The following is a 16,083-nucleotide window of genomic DNA, read 5'->3' on the forward strand; positions in this document are numbered from 1 at the left end:
TGTATAATACTATACAGTATAACATACCTTAAAGTCATTGCAATGCAGGTTGCTTTTTGTACTCTCTTTAAGGTTAAAACTATTCCGATTGACTTACTAGATTATCGGTTTACTAGATTTAGTAGAATTATTAAATGGTAATAGAATAACTAGATTAGAATGTGCAAATTTCCACTATAGCAAATTAATTCTTTGAGTTTTACTAATTTGTTATTGTGACAGTTGACTGCACTAGAACACTAGTATATGAAAGTTCAAGAAGTTCAACTGTGGTTAAAAAGAATGCAATAAGATAATGAAAATAATTTATTCTGTAATTGCCAGAATCAGTTTATTTTACTATAGAGGTGTTTCCATATACAACAATTGTGTAATAAAAAAAAATAATAACAATAAAATAAAAATAAATTTAAAAAAATTAAAAACAGACAGAAACATGATGAGATAAATAATGACAGCAATTTATTTTGCATACAAGACTTCATCTAAATGTCTAGACAACTAAAAGGTTGCTTTTAACTAACAATTCACATCCCCAAAAAATTTAAAATTAATAAAAAAAAAGTATGTTTCAATTTTTAATAGATAGTGCTCTTTTATAGAAATAATTTAACAAATGACAAATACAATGAAGATAATATGCTAGTAAAACAGTTTGATGTTTTAAACATCACTTTTATTTAAATAACTAATGGGCTTGGTATAATTTTCAGGGTCCAGCCCCTTGATTGTCTATAGTCTGTCATTAAAATTAGCACGAAACATACACAATATGATGTTAATACCCAGTATTCATTTTACTAATTTTTTTTATTTTTTAAATATTATTTTAGAAAGAAAAATATATTGTGTCTTCCTGCTTTCACAAAGAAAATTTTTGGCAGGTATACCCAAGAAATACTGATATTTTAGTTTCACATATTCCCATTGCAGAAAAGAAGTTTTAAAAGAACTGTGTTTTTGCTTTTTTTTTCATCTTCATTGCATTTTTTTTTAAAAGTCATGCATATCCATAAAATTTTATTAACACAATTACAGCCACAACTAAACTAAAATTTTAGCTCTCCTTCATATATTTAGTGTGATTATGTACATTTAAATACATACAAAATCATATGCAACCTTCATGAAAACTGTTGAAAGAGTGGTTTCCAGTGAATGCTCTTAGATAAAGATGATCACAAATGTTTATTGAAAAAAATTAAAATCTGTCTGCTGATGAACAGACTCTCTTTATAGTCTGTTCATAAAATAAAATCCATCTCATCAGTTGAACTTCTACAATAATTTTGCAAATGGGAGAAACAAACACTTAGCACACAAATACTACTGTGCGTATCCAGTGTAACAATTTTTTAATCTGCTGTTTTCGGATGGAACAATCAATAAAACTTCTAATGAACATAGTTCCACAGAACATGGAAATTCTCTCTTTAACTGGTTGGAAGTTCTCTGGCAGGTGAAGTAATTTTTACTTTTTTTTCTGATTTAAGCAAAATTCCATTTCATTTTTGAGCATAACTAGAGCGATATGATCCAGAGAAACTTGGATAGTGTGGTATCTGTGAAGACTGTCCCTGAAAGAAGGCCAAAAAAAAAAAAAAAAAAAAAGTAAATATACTGTAAATATTTATACATATATGTGTGCAGAGTTATTGAAAATGAAGGGTAGATTGTTTGTGAAATTTTTATTTCCAACAATACAAGCATGTGTTATACATCACCTGATAGGAAAACTATGAGAGCTTACTTTTCCCCGGATTCTAGTAGCAGGCTCTTGCTACTAGAGCATTCTATAAGCACTTAAGGAACAAAAGGATCCTTCATTTGCTTGTTCAAAGAATTAACAAAAATGACATCTCCACAAGAGAAAGGATTTTGTGTTATGAAATTTGCAAAAGTGCACTTCTGTAATTATGGTTCAATGTAAATTCTGCACTCAATTTATGAAAGAACCTCCTTATCATAAGCAAATTGGTATAAAATTGGTACTCACAGCACAAAAAATTTCTTAAAGCATCTTAAAGGAAAAAAGTCCAGGTTACCTATATGTTTCCAAAGTTAATGTTGAAAGAAATTCAACAAACACTTGTATGCAACCCAAGAAAATCCACAAACTATGCAAGTAAGGAATTAGGAATTCCCCAAGCAATGGTATGGCATGTTCTCAGGAAACAATTGCATATGAAAGTTTACAAGTTGCAGTTAATGCAGGCACTACACCCCAGGGACAAAGAAAAAAGGTTAGACTTTTGCATAAAATTGTTAGATGACATGGAGGATGATGCCTTTGGAGCACGACTCATTTTTTTGGATGAACCAACTTTTCACTTAAGTGGTGAAGTGAATTGTCATAACATGAGAATAAGAGAGGGACAGAAGATCCATGTACAAACACTGAACAAAGAAACTTACCAAAAGTGAATGTGTTTTGTCTCATTTCTCGCAGGAAAATTTAAGAGTCTCTCTTTTTTTTCTGCTGAGGCAACAGTAACTGGGGATGTCATACCTCAATATGTTACAAGTCTAGTTGTTCCCTCAACTTGAAGACAATTGTTGAATTCATTTTCATGCATGATGGGGTGCTGTCTCACTTTCACTGCAATGTCCGTAATTATCTGAACACAACTCTTCCTAATTGCTGGATGGGTCGGTGTTACAGATGATCTTGTGTTGTGCAAGTGGCCACCCAGACCTGACCCTATGCAATTTATGTACAATTTCAGACATTGCAGTATTTTTATCTTTGCCATTCCGTTCCTCTCCACATTGCAAGTTACAAAGAGTCTGGCAAGAAATGGACTATCATTCTGATGTCTGCTGTAATGCAGGAGGTATATACATAGAGTGCCTGAATATCTGACAGTTTTCATATTAGGTGACATATAACTCATGTTTATATTGCTGGAAATAAAAAATTCATAAACAAGTACAATCTGCTCCTTCATTTTGAATAGCCCTGTATATGCCAAAAGTAAATATGCTCATATGAATAGGAATACTTTTGTTACTAAATTATGCACTTTCATGCTTGTACAAGTATATGTGAAGATATTGCAAGAAATTAAAAAATGTCAATCTTCCTATGTGTAGTGTAAACATAGTTTTATTTTATTTGTTATGCACATCACCTAGCAGGAAAAAACACTATAAGTTGATATTATTTTGTAAAAAATAGTAAAATACTGGAATCATGTGTTAAAATACCAAACTGCATTAATTAATTAAGTCATGTTCTTAAGTAAGGATTATATTCTGCTCAACAGTCTTAACTGATATTATAAGCAAATAGAAGAGCCATAATCTACAGAACACAGCAAGTAATGAAAGAAAGCAATAATCATTCTGTTTTTGTATAATTAAAATAATCAAAGATTATTTATCTATCACTAGTCTGTATACAGTAAGTTAAAAAAACAAAATTATCCAGAACAGATATCTCATTCGAATCAAAACTGAATTTTTGCATTGCTATGTTATTTCTTATTGTTTTTTCTATTTGTTTTCTCTATATTATTTCTAAATTGCTTTGCCATTTGTAGCTATTTAAGAAAATCATGAATACTTTTTGCCTAAAGGGCCAGTTTTTTTTTTTAGTTTAAATACAAAAGAAGTTTGAAATAAAAAAAATGCACTGGTTCAATTCTTCTTCTTCTTCAACCTTTTGTCCACTGCTGGACGAAGGTCTCCCCCATGATTTTCCAGATCACTCGGTTTCTGCTTCTCCCATCCATCTCACTCCTGCAATTTGTTCCAGTTCATCTCTCCACATTCTTCTCGATCTTCCTCTTTGTCTTGCTCCATCCATTGGTCTCCACTCTGTTGTTTTTCTAGTCCATCATCTGGCAATATGGCCAGCCCATCTCCACTTAGCCTGTTTAATGTATTTTACAATATCCATCACCTGTTGAGATCTTATCCAGATATTTGTCTTCCTATCTCTTAATGTTATTTTTAGCATACTTCTTTCCATGCGATGTTGTGCTGTTCTCAGCTTTTTGTTTAGGACTTCTGTTAAAGTCCATGTTTCTGCTCCATATGTTAGGACAGGAAGTATGCACTGGTCGAAAGCTTTCCTTTTTAGACTCATAGGGATGTCACTTCTGAATATGTCTCTCATTTTCCCATAAGCCATCCATCCAAGGTGAATTCTTTGTTCAATCTCTTTTCTTTGGCACTCCTCAAAGGATAACAATTGGCTCAAATATACATATGAAGTAACTTGTTCTATTTCATGGTTTTCATCATTGTTTTTGTTTTTTCTCTATTTATTTTTAATCCAATTTCTCTAGAGGCTTAATTTAGCTGATTTAGCCTTTCTTCCAGATCTTCAAGATTATTTGCTATCAGGACGATATCATCTGCAAATTTCAGATGATGCAGCCTTTCTCCATTTATGTTTATTCCTTTTGTTTCCCAATCAAGGCTTCTAAAGACTTCCTCTAGTGCAGCTGTAAATAATTTGGGAGATATGGTGTCGCCTTGCCAGATGCCTTTTTGTATTGGAAACTTTTCACTGTTTTTATATAATTTAATTACAGAAGTTGCATTATTGTAAATATGTTTTAGTGTTTCAATATATAGTTTCTCAGTTCCCTGGGTTTCAAGTGCTTTTTCATAGTTATATAGGCAAGACATAAGGGTTTATTGTATTCAACTGATTTTTCAATGAGCTGTCTTAATGTGTGAATATTGTCCAAAGTATTGTAATTCTTTCTAAATCCAGCTTGTTCACAGGATTGCATTCCCTCTAGTTTAGATTTTATTCTATTATTTATAATTTTTGTGAAAACTTTATATATGGTGGGGAGTAGGCTTATAGGTCTATAGTTTTTAATTTCTTCCTTATTGTCCTTTTTAAAAATTAATATTAGAAGTGAATTGTTCCAATTTTTCAGAATTTTTTTTAATTTTTCTCTGTTTTAGGCATTTATTGAAGAGTTTACTCAACTGTTTGATGACAGGGCTTCCTACCAGTCTACCATAATTCCATCTTCTCTTGGGGCCTTTCCATTCTTCATTTCCTGCAATGCCATTTCCACTTCACCTTGTAAGATCTCAAGGGCATCATGTTCTTCCTCACTCGAGTAATCCATAGATGATTCTTGAATGCTCCGGTCTTTGTCTTCATAGAGTTTAGTATAAAATTCCTGAATTCTTTTGATTATTGCATCTCTATTTTTTATCAGTTCACAATATTTTTTCTCTTACAGCGGCTATTTCCTTTGTTCCAACTGATAATATTCATCTTTGACCTTCATATTACTATTGTTTTCTATTGTTTCTTTAATTTTCCTAGATTATACGATCTAAGTTCGTGTTTCATCCTTTTACGTATAGTTTTACAAATTTCCGTATATTCTATTTTATTGGTGTCATTCAAATCTCTTTTCATATCTCTTCTTTTCTTCATCAGATCTAAGGTTTATTGTCTTAGTTTTTCCTCTCCTTGGTGCCTTTTTACACCTCCTGTTTCTAGTGCACAATTCAAGATAGATTTTGTTAATATTTCATTAGCATCATTGATGGTAGTAGCTGTGTTTAACTTTTTTAGTTCATTTTTCAGTGATCCTCTATAACAGCTTTTATTGTGGTAGAGGTTGTGTAGATTCGCTAAATTGGACTTTTTTCTTATGAGCTTATTCCGTTCCCATTTTTTGTTGATCCATACTTTTGCCCTTACTAGTCTGTGGTCACTTCCTGTGTTAAATCTATTAAGCACTTCGGTATTATTTATTATATATCTTCTGTTGGAGAGGATGAAGTCTATTTCATTGTAAGTTTGTCCATTTGGGCTTCTCCAAGTCCATGTTTGGTTGATTTTCTTCTTGAAAAAGCTGTTCATAATAAAGAGGTTATTTTCTTCTGCAAATTCAATAAGTCTTTCTCCTCTTTCATTCCTCTGTCCAAATCCAAATTTACTGATAGAGTTCAATAGTCATCTCTGCTTCCAATTTTGGCATTAAAATCATCCATTATATTATATAGAATTCTTTAGAATTATTGAATGTGGATTCTAAATAATTTTCAGTTGGTATCTTTTATTTATGAAGAGACTTAGTTCAGCTATTCTTGATGTTATTTTATTTACAAACAGGACACTGTCCTTGATTGTTTTATTTATTAGGAATCCTACACCACCAGTTGAGTTTCTGTCACATTCATAGTGGTAGAGTAGATGTCCATCTTTTAATCGCATGAGAGTTTCTTCTTTCCTTCTTATCTCTGAAAGGCCCACAATGTCCCATTTTATATGTTCCAATTCCTTCATCAGTTCTTCCAATCTATCATCATCCCGTAGAGATCTGCAGTTATATGTTCCTACTAATATCCTTCTAATCATTGTGCACTGTAGCTATTGGAGACTAGCATATTTTTCGACCTAGACCCTCTGCCTAAGTCCAGGACGCATCCCTTTTTATGCTGGGCAACAGACGAGCCAGTATGTAATTTTCCTGTTTTATTCATTCATTCATGGGGAGATATTTGGCCTGGTTCAATTAAGATATGTAAAAATATTAAATTTTTTTGCACCAGATTATTAAAAATAATTTTTTTAAAAAATCAGAAACTACTCATGCAGTGTATTATGTAACATAATTGGTTACTGCTTTACTAGTTATGTGTAACTTAACTGGTAAAGCTGCTTATCCAATATGCATAAGGTAAATAGATACAGTAACTAGCAAAAGCACGAATCTTCTTGGTCACCATATTTGCATCTTCTGAGACACACCTGTTTTGAAAGCAGATGTTATATAATCTATTTATTTTCAGGGAATAGAAAATGCCTCAGGATTCAAAATCACAAAGAACTAGCTAACTATAATTCTAGATGGTAATGTTTTGAGGACTTTAAATAGGACTGTGAGGATACTTATGAAACCACAGGTAATGCTATGCCAAGCTGTCCTTTCAGTCTGGGAGCCAAACACTCAGAACATTAAGGAGGCTATATAGTAAGCGGTTTTGTTTTGTTTTTCATTTACTATTTACCAAAATTTATTATTAAGTCATTTTTGCTATACATATAACAACTGTTTTTTTTTCTCCTGAGTGACTGTGTTTATATTTTATAAATTATAATTATTTGGATTCCTTGTTCAGCTATTTAGATTACATCAAAGCAACTAAGACCATGAAGAATACAATGGAATAATTTTTATGATACAACAAAATATTAAGTGTCTATTTTTGCAAAATTTCATGTTCTTTTGCTGGTTTGCATGTTATGTGAGATTAAAATGCCTCAGATACTAGAAAGAAAAACTGTCATCTCCAGATATGACTGGCTAATTCACTTTTATCTGAAAAGCCCTTACAAACATTCTTACTTATGATGACAGAAATCAAACCTAAGTCTTTCTTAAATAAAAGGCATCATTTTTATAGACTGCACTATGAAGATGGTGGTGCCTATCTAATTGAAATACATACCAAAAACATTATTATAATGTTTTAAAGGAAGCTGAAGAAAGGATAAAACCTCAGTTAAGTTCCTTTTAAAAAAGCAATAAAATTATAGTGTATATATAAAACTCATGCTGCTAACATTTTTAAAGGTAATGGAGTGATAATAACTTTATTTATTTATTTTTGATAATAGAAGAACTAATGTGTGGATTTCCAGGACCTCTGGTAGAGTACGCCCAGGCAAAGATCTGACAAGTGAGACATTTGTCTGACTGATGAGCCAGCGCAAAAATTTTCAAGATCCATCCATCCATCCATATTATTATTATTACGACACCTCCAGGGAGTCCAACGATTCATCGAGAGAGGGCACCTATACCACAACTCTTCGTCTCCACCACATCCACCAACTACTTTCATCATCTATACCAATGCCACCTACCGCCGACCACTACTACTAGTATTTTCACGGACAATCACAAACATCCATGCCCATGGCAGGATTCGAACCCTCAGGCTTTTGGCTGGAGAGCGGATACACTAACCACTCGGCCAATCAACCAGGCTGGCAATATGTATGCTCTACTATGGAGCATCTATGTTATGTGTGCGTGTGTAAGTGATTAACGATCATGTTGATATACTGAACAGCTGCAGGTCTTTGGGAAAAACAGAGTGAAGTAGGCTATTCCAAACATCTGAAACAGATAAGAAGTTAGTTCATCAGGTTTGAAACTGGATAGTGAATGGATGACAATGATCAGCAGCTTGTGTTTTTACAGATTTCAAGAAAAAAAAATGACAGGCCAGTTCAGCAGAACCGTGCTTATGAAAATATTTGCAGAAAATGCATAAGATAAGAGGCAGTGACCAGTGTACATGAGAGAGAGAGAGAGAAACATCTATTAACAGGGTCACCCCTCTTTTCGATAGCATCAAGCATTTTAAGGAAAGTTTTTAATAAACCATTCCGAACTGTTTAAAGATTATTATTATATAGGCATCTCCACGCAGTCCAAAGACATTGTAAAAGGAAGACACTAACTATTATTAACACAATGTTCATCATACCTCTCCTTAAAACTTATTTACTGGCAACCACCTGCCCCAGCAAGCTGTTCCACTCACCACCCTCTCTGAGCAATATAGTTGCTACATCCTTGCTAACCATATGCTTACACAACCTCCAGCTCCATTGGTGAGCTGGAGGTTCTCTCCTCTCCAATCATGTATTCAAAGATTCTTTAGCATCTAGCATATAAAACTCCAGTTCTAACTTTTAGTGTCTATCATATCTTCTCTTTTCCACTTAGCAGCTAAACTTTGTAACCTATTAAGTTCAGTCTATCCTCATGAATCCCCTCTACCTACACCCACAACAAATCTAGACAACCAAATCTGTGTGCAATAATTTAGATGTAACTGTATCAAAGCCTCATAAAGAAGAATAATAACATCCTTATTACCACTTGTCAGTGATTCTCTGAGCTATTCTGCCAAATGTTGCAATATATCATCTGAACTTCAACTCTGTCCACCATTATTCCTAAATCTCTAGCCTTTATCAATTTCTTGCAATTCCACACAGACTGTAGTATTCTCAACCTGAAATGCATAACTTTACACTTTGACACATCAAGCCTGCAGCCATTATCCTTTTGCCCAAAATACCAGTCTACTGAGATCAACCCTGCAGGATCTCTATATCACGTTTATTAACTGTTGTTCTCTCTAGTTTAGCACTGCTGGAAAATAACCAGATATTCCAACTCAAATTATTCTCAATATCATTAACATAAAAACCGAACAGCAGTTTGTACATTTGATGGAACTGAATCAAAGAGAAGTACAAGACCACGTGGCATACCACTGATCACCTGCCTTTTCATTGATTCAGTTCCATCATGTTTGTAACAGATGCCCACACATTAGCCGCCCTCTTATCCATGTCACCAGCTTTATATTCATCTTCATCTGCTCCATTTATTAATACAGTTTCATACGGCATCCTGTCAAATGCCGTTGCAAAATTCATCAATATCATGGTGTAACCATTTTCTTTATCCAACTCAACTGTCAATTCGTTAGAGACAGTGGAGCGGCAATGTTTCTCCAAACAGAACTATGTGCCTCCTAAACAATATGACATTCCTATCCACCCATTTCTGAATTCTCTCCTTAACCAGCTTTCCCAATACCTAAACTACCACTCCTGAGATACAAAGTGCTCTATGTCATGCCTCTGTCTTGAAGCCTCCTTTCCATTCCTTTGAAATTTTGTCAGTGGTGATTTAAATTAAAAAAAAAAAAGCCTAGTTAGGATACTACCATTTTTCCTGTATGTTCTTTTAATATGGGCTGATATCTCATCTCCATGGCAGTATTCGTAATGAGATTTCTTAATATCCTAAACACCTCCAATTCTACCTTGATTCTCATACTGATTTCTGTTGCATCAGTCACTGCATTATCTCCACCTGGATCACCCACATGCTTTCAAAGTGGTCTTAATATTCCAATTGTATCTTCTGTGCCTGCCATCTCCCTCCCATCAGTGTTAGTCAAAGTTATCCTTGCACAATTATTCTCTTGTTTACTTCAAAAGAACTAATTGGAATTTCCTTTGGAATGTTTGGCTCATTTCTTCTCATAATCCAGTTTTGCCTTTCTCACTATGCTAGTCACTCTTCTTGCTTGTGCTTTGTACTCCTCATAAGCCCCTGCTAATCACCATTCTCCTCATATACCTTCCACATTTTAAAGATCTTATTCATCCATTTTTACTTAGTTGATTTATTCTCCTGACCAAAAATCAGGTAAGTGGTGTTTATTTGTGGAACTACAGATCTGTAGTTCCACATATAGCTCTTCTTGAAAATTCTACATGATCAGCCACTTCCCATATCAAGAATGCAAGGAGGCAAAGTAATTACCTTGATTTATAGACAAATTCTCCTCTGTTATCACCAAATCTAATACTTTTAAATCCTTTTCATTACATGCTCTTTTAGTTATCTTTCAATAGTTGTATATCTCCCTCCCCTTCTTCCAATCCCCAAAGTTCCAAGAATGATTAGTTATTGTGCTCTTTGAGTTAATTTGTTAATACGTGTCATTCACATTTCCTTTACTCCATAACTGCAACCAACTACAGACAGATCCCAACTTAAGTAAATTATTCTGAAGGGCCATGGGAAAAAAAATTTAGAGTTATAAAAATTTTACTTAATGTGCCTACGTTATGTACATACAACTTTACAGGCATCTTCCATAAGGTGGCCAGCTCACAGGAAGTATGCATGTCTTGCTCAGTCTTGTCATAATGTTTAGTGCTTGCATGCACTGTGGTAGTACAGTTGTGACTGAAGAAACAGGAACTGAAGTGAAAAAAAGTGAACTCATGCATAAATGCACCAAAATCAATGTACTACTGTATGTGCCCACTTCACTCTCCAAATATTTTGGACCTCTTTTTGAACAGTTCATCTTCCAGATACACTGTAAAGGTCACCTCTCCTCTCAGCAACTCTGACCACAATCTTGTACAAGTCTCCTCTCTCATAGAACACCCCCTCCTAACTTCGCATCCTCTGGCACTATAAAGGAGCCAACTGGGATGACCTCCAGAATTTCTACTCCTCCTTTCCTTGGTCTGACTATTGTTTCACTCACTGACCCTAACATCTGCTGTGAACAAGTCAGAATTTATTCTCACTGGCATGAAGACCTTTACCCCCCCCCCCTCAAAAGGCACAATCCTCATCCATTTTCCAAGCCTTGGTACAACTAAATATGCATATGCACAAGAGGAGATGAATAAAAAAATTTAGCTTACTGCAAGTGGCTTGCTTCAAGAACTCCAGCTTCATATTCTGCCTCCAAAGGATGCAACATATGCAAATCAGTCATCAGCAGATCAAAATCTGATTTCATAAAGGCCAACAGCAAAAAAAAAACTTGTCTCCTGTCCAAATGGAAGCCATGACTTCTGGCCCTTCACTAAGGGCATTGGATGTAACTTCTGCACTTCCACCTCTCTTTCATCCTATTGGCACCACTATTATTCACCCAAAGATAAAGCTGACCTGGCATCACTCTTTTCCTCAAACTCTTACATTGATGACCAAGGGAAATTACCTTCTACCATACCGGAATCAAAGCACCATGAGTCCCGTTTAGTTTTTCAACAAAAAGTCACCAGAAAACTACTAAATAACTTGGATCTAAAAAATCTTCTGGACATGATGGCATCTCTGCAATCTATTATACACATCTGGTACTTATCCCAACGAAAGAAAGCTATCATCCTATTTCTAAAAAGGATGATAGTGTCAACCATCAAACTCCTGACCAATTGCCATCACCTCTCCAAAATAATGGAGAAAGTCATCAATAGCCAACTCCTCCACTACTTAAGAGGCCCACCAATTAATCAGCGACCACCAGTATGGATTTCGCCATTCAAGATCCACAGCTGACCTCATAGCTTGCATCACCCACCACTGGACACATGCATGGAAAGGTTTGGAGAGACTTGTGTTGTTGCCCTAGACATTTCCAAAGCCTTCGGCAATGTGTGGCACCATGGCCTGCTCAACAAATTGCCATCCTTTAGTCTTCTTGCCACCCACTGTAATTGAGTAGCCAGCTTTCTCGGTGGAAGTTCTCTGCAAGTCATGGTAGATGGCTCTCTCTTCAAGGTTCCCCATCAATTGCAGAGTCTCAAGACTGTCCTATCACCTATTCTCTTTTTCATAAATGACCTACTCGCCATCACCACTAATCCTATCCACAGCTTTGCTGATAATAGTACTCTCCAACCATGCAGTACTTCCTCATTCCATACCACAAGATCATCCACAATCAGAGCTTTAAATGCTGATCTTCATACTATCCTTCAATGGGGCAAGGACAACCTTGTCATGTTCAGTGCCACCAAAACACAGTCTTGCATTTTCTCTTACAAAAGAGATCTCAGCTCACCTACCCTTACCCTCAGTAACAACACACAAATCACCATGTCTATGCTTGGACTGATGTTTACCTCCAGTCTCTCCTAGCATAAACACATCACACCAGTAGTTTCCTCAACATCCAAGAAACTAGGCATTCTCTTTCATTCAATGGCTGTTTTACATTCAACCAACTCCTAACTATATACAAATTTACCCATGCTTAGAATACTGGTTATATGTTAAGGGTGGTGCACCTAAAACTTCCCTTAAAATCCTTGATGCTGCCCAGAGGTTAGCAATTAGGCTCATTGATGATCCCTCTCAACCTCTATTTCACAGATATGCAGTGTTTCAGCACTGTGTCTCTTCTACAGGTACTTCCATGCTCACTGCTCCAGTGAATTGGCAACTATCATTCCTTCACTATCAGTTGCACATGTTGCTGCAGCTCTAAAAAAAACCTACTACTTCAGCCCTCATCATGACAATGTACTTATGTCTCTTTATTTCATGTGTATGAGATCAATATAATAAATACTATAAAGACATAGGCAATAGTGTGTGATAGGCTAACTCTGATTTGTGTAAAATTTATGTTAAGCAAAGGTACCAGGCAAAGGTTTCTGGAATGTGGCTCTTGCAAGTTGAGGTCTGTCTACATATCTTATCCTATTGTCTTTTATATCAGAATAATAGTTTCAAATGTGATACTTTTGACTTGTCCATTTCTTCTGCTGTCATCTGCAACACGCCTTCCCCAGTCCCCTTTTCCCTTTCTGAAAATACAGCATATCTTACATTCTATCCTTGGTCACCAGTTCTTACTAATCACTATAATTGTTCTAGCCAATTCAAACTAAGTGATATCAAAAACCCCCTGATCCTCGTGACTGATACTTTTGGTAATGCACTGCAATATCCTATTGGAAATACCCCCACCCCGCAAATAATTTATTTGAATGTCTCATTCAAATCAGAGACCCAAAAAACTGCAATTAGCATTCTATAATCTTTCTGATGAAAGCACACCCCACCTCAACATCACCAGAGTTAAAGATTGGTACTATCAACATAAGAAGCCTGAATGGCAAAGAAATGGAGCTAGCTGATGAATTAGATAAGTACCAGATCGACATAATAGGGGTGACTGAAACAAAAAAGACAAAAACTGGTGAGGTCTTTCTGAACAATACATACAAAATGTTATATTCAGGAAATGGCAATCAAGGAAAAGAAGGAGTAGCCATAGTATTCAACACAAAATACGAGGCTAATCTTCTTGAATGGCAGGCAGTCTCAAGTAGAGTAATGTGGGCAAATATCAGAATGGGGAATTGGACAATGAGACTTATTTGTGCCTATGGTCTCACAGAAGGTTCTACTAAGGTAGAAATGGAGGAATTTTTTGATGCTTTAGAAAAAGCAACTGACACAATGAAAAAGGAAAAGTTGGTCCTTGTTAGGGATCTAAATAGCAGAGTAGGAAATGATTGTCAGACATACAAAAATAATTTGGGAAAATTTGGAGAAAAGAGCAAAACCAATGATAATGGCAAATACCTGTTCGATTTCTGCTCAGGACATGGACTGGTTATTACTAATACCATGTTCCAACATAAAAATGTGCACAAATTCACATGGAGAGAAGAGGCAAGGAATAAGAAAAGTCTCATTGACTATGTTATTGTTGATAGTGATGTTTTCTCCATGGTGCAGGACACCAGAGTGTACAGAGGATTTGAAATTGGAAGCGATCACTATTTAGTCTTGAGCAGGATAAAACGGAATTTCGTATTAAAAAGAATAACATGTAAGAAAGTTTTAAAGCGAATAAAAGTCGAGCAGCTCTCAGATGTGAACTGTAGACTAAAATACACAAAGATTATTGAAATAAAAATGAAAGAGTTTGAGAACAGGAACCAAACCTTGAAGAAAACCCTGATTGATTCAGCCAGAGAGGCATGTGGTGACGTTGTCTGCAAGGATAGAAAAATCAGAACTCCATGGTGGACACAGGAAGTTAAAGAGGCAGTGATGGAAAAGAAGAAAGCATATCAAAAGTTCCTGGCAAATAAGTCAGCTTGTGCTCTTAGAGAATACAGAGACAAATGTAAGAAAGCTAAACACTGTGTAAAACTAGCTAAACAAACGTCATGGGAGGACTTTGGCAAGAACATAGAAAATAAATATCAAGAAGGTGGTAAGATATTGAGGTTGTTGAAGAAGCTTAGAAATGGAGGAAAGATTGTTGTAAAAGGAGTTACAGATGATAAAGGTGACATGAAAACAGGAGAAAAAGATATCCTGGAAGTATGGAGTAATTACTTCGAAAAATTGCTAAATGAAACAAGCAGTGACAGCACAGTGGTAAAAAACACTGACCAGGTATGCAGTCAGGAATACATATCCATACTTGAAGTAGAAAAAGCCATCAAAGGGTTGAAATGTGGAAAGGCAGCAGGAGTAGATGATATTCGACCAGAAATGCTGAAATATGGTGGTATAAAAGTCTTACAGTGGCTGTACTGCATAGTTCAGAAAGCCTGGACAGAGGGACAAATTCCCGATGATTGAAGTAGAGCTCTCATAGTACCCATATATAAAAAGGGAAATAAAACTGAATGTGAGAATTACAGCGGTATTTCCCTACTGAGTGTTCCTGGCAAGATCTATGCAAGCATACCTGAGAAACGGTTGAGAAGAATTGTGGAAGAAAAGCTTGCTGAAGAACAAGCTGGATTCAGGCCAAACAGAGGCTGTCAGGATCAGATCTTCACTTGACAACAAATAGCTGAGAAAACATGGGGATATAACAAAGATTTGTTAAGTTTTCTTAATCTGGAAAAGGCGTATGATAAGGTGCTAAGAGAGAAGCTATTCAATATGCTACAGTTATATGGTGTCAATGGGGGAATTATATCAAGCAATACTTAGTCTATATTTGATTTGTAAGTCAGCAGTTAGAATTGAAGGAAGTACAGGAAGATGGTTTAATGTTAAATCTGGTGTGAGACAAGGATGTACATTATCCTCTCTGCTATTCATCATCTATATGGATCATATTATGAAGGAAAATGGTATTAAACATGATATCAGAATTGGAGATGTTAATGTCAGCTCTTTGCTTTATGCGGACGATGTTATACTTCTAAATAAATACGCTAAAAGTTTGCAAGATTCCCTAACTAAATTGAATAACTGTTGTAATAGATATGGTATGAAGGTCAGCATTAAAAAGACAAAGACAATGAAAATAGGTAGAATTGTTGAAAATGTCAATTGTGTTGTGAACGGACAACCTGTGGAACAAGTAAAACATTTAGGCACGATTTTTAGTGAAGATGGTAAATTAAATATGGAAATAGACAACAGAATCAACAAAGCTGGTATGGTAGGAAGTCAACTGAATAAATTCATATGGAATCAGAGAGATATTAATCGGAACACTAAATCAGCTGTATACAAGACAGTGTTCAAACCAATTTTAACTTATGGATCTGAGAGCTGGCTCAGAAGTAAAGCACTTGACCAAAGACTAGAGACCACAGATATGAGAGTCCTGAGAAAGATTAGAGACGTGAAGATGGCATCAATGGCAATATCATATTAAAAACGAGGATATTAGGAAAGAACTTGACATTGTCAACATCCAGGAATGTGTTAGCAGAGCCAATCTCAGGTGGTATGGTCACTTAAACAGAATGGGCAAGGAAAG

The 16,083-nt window shown here is 35.3% G+C and overlaps 1 protein-coding gene across 1 annotated transcript in view; it reads right to left on the reverse strand.

Moving 5' to 3' along the window:
• Nucleotides 1-440: 440 nt before the first annotated feature.
• The window catches only part of LOC150102470 (uncharacterized), a 29,322-nt gene continuing 13,679 nt past the window's right edge, over nucleotides 441-16,083 (reverse strand). Inside the window, exon 3 of the mRNA XM_090399243.1 lies at nucleotides 441-1,577. Within this exon, the coding sequence (XP_090255369.1) occupies nucleotides 1,506-1,577 (72 nt within the window). The 3' untranslated portion in view covers nucleotides 441-1,505. The remainder of the gene's footprint in view (nucleotides 1,578-16,083) is intronic.

This window comes from Typopeltis vanoorti, chromosome 10 (assembly GCF_054136105.1).
Source record: "Typopeltis vanoorti isolate ZY-2024b chromosome 10, IOZ_Tvanoo_1.0, whole genome shotgun sequence".
Classification (NCBI taxonomy): Eukaryota; Metazoa; Arthropoda; class Arachnida; order Uropygi; family Thelyphonidae; genus Typopeltis; species Typopeltis vanoorti.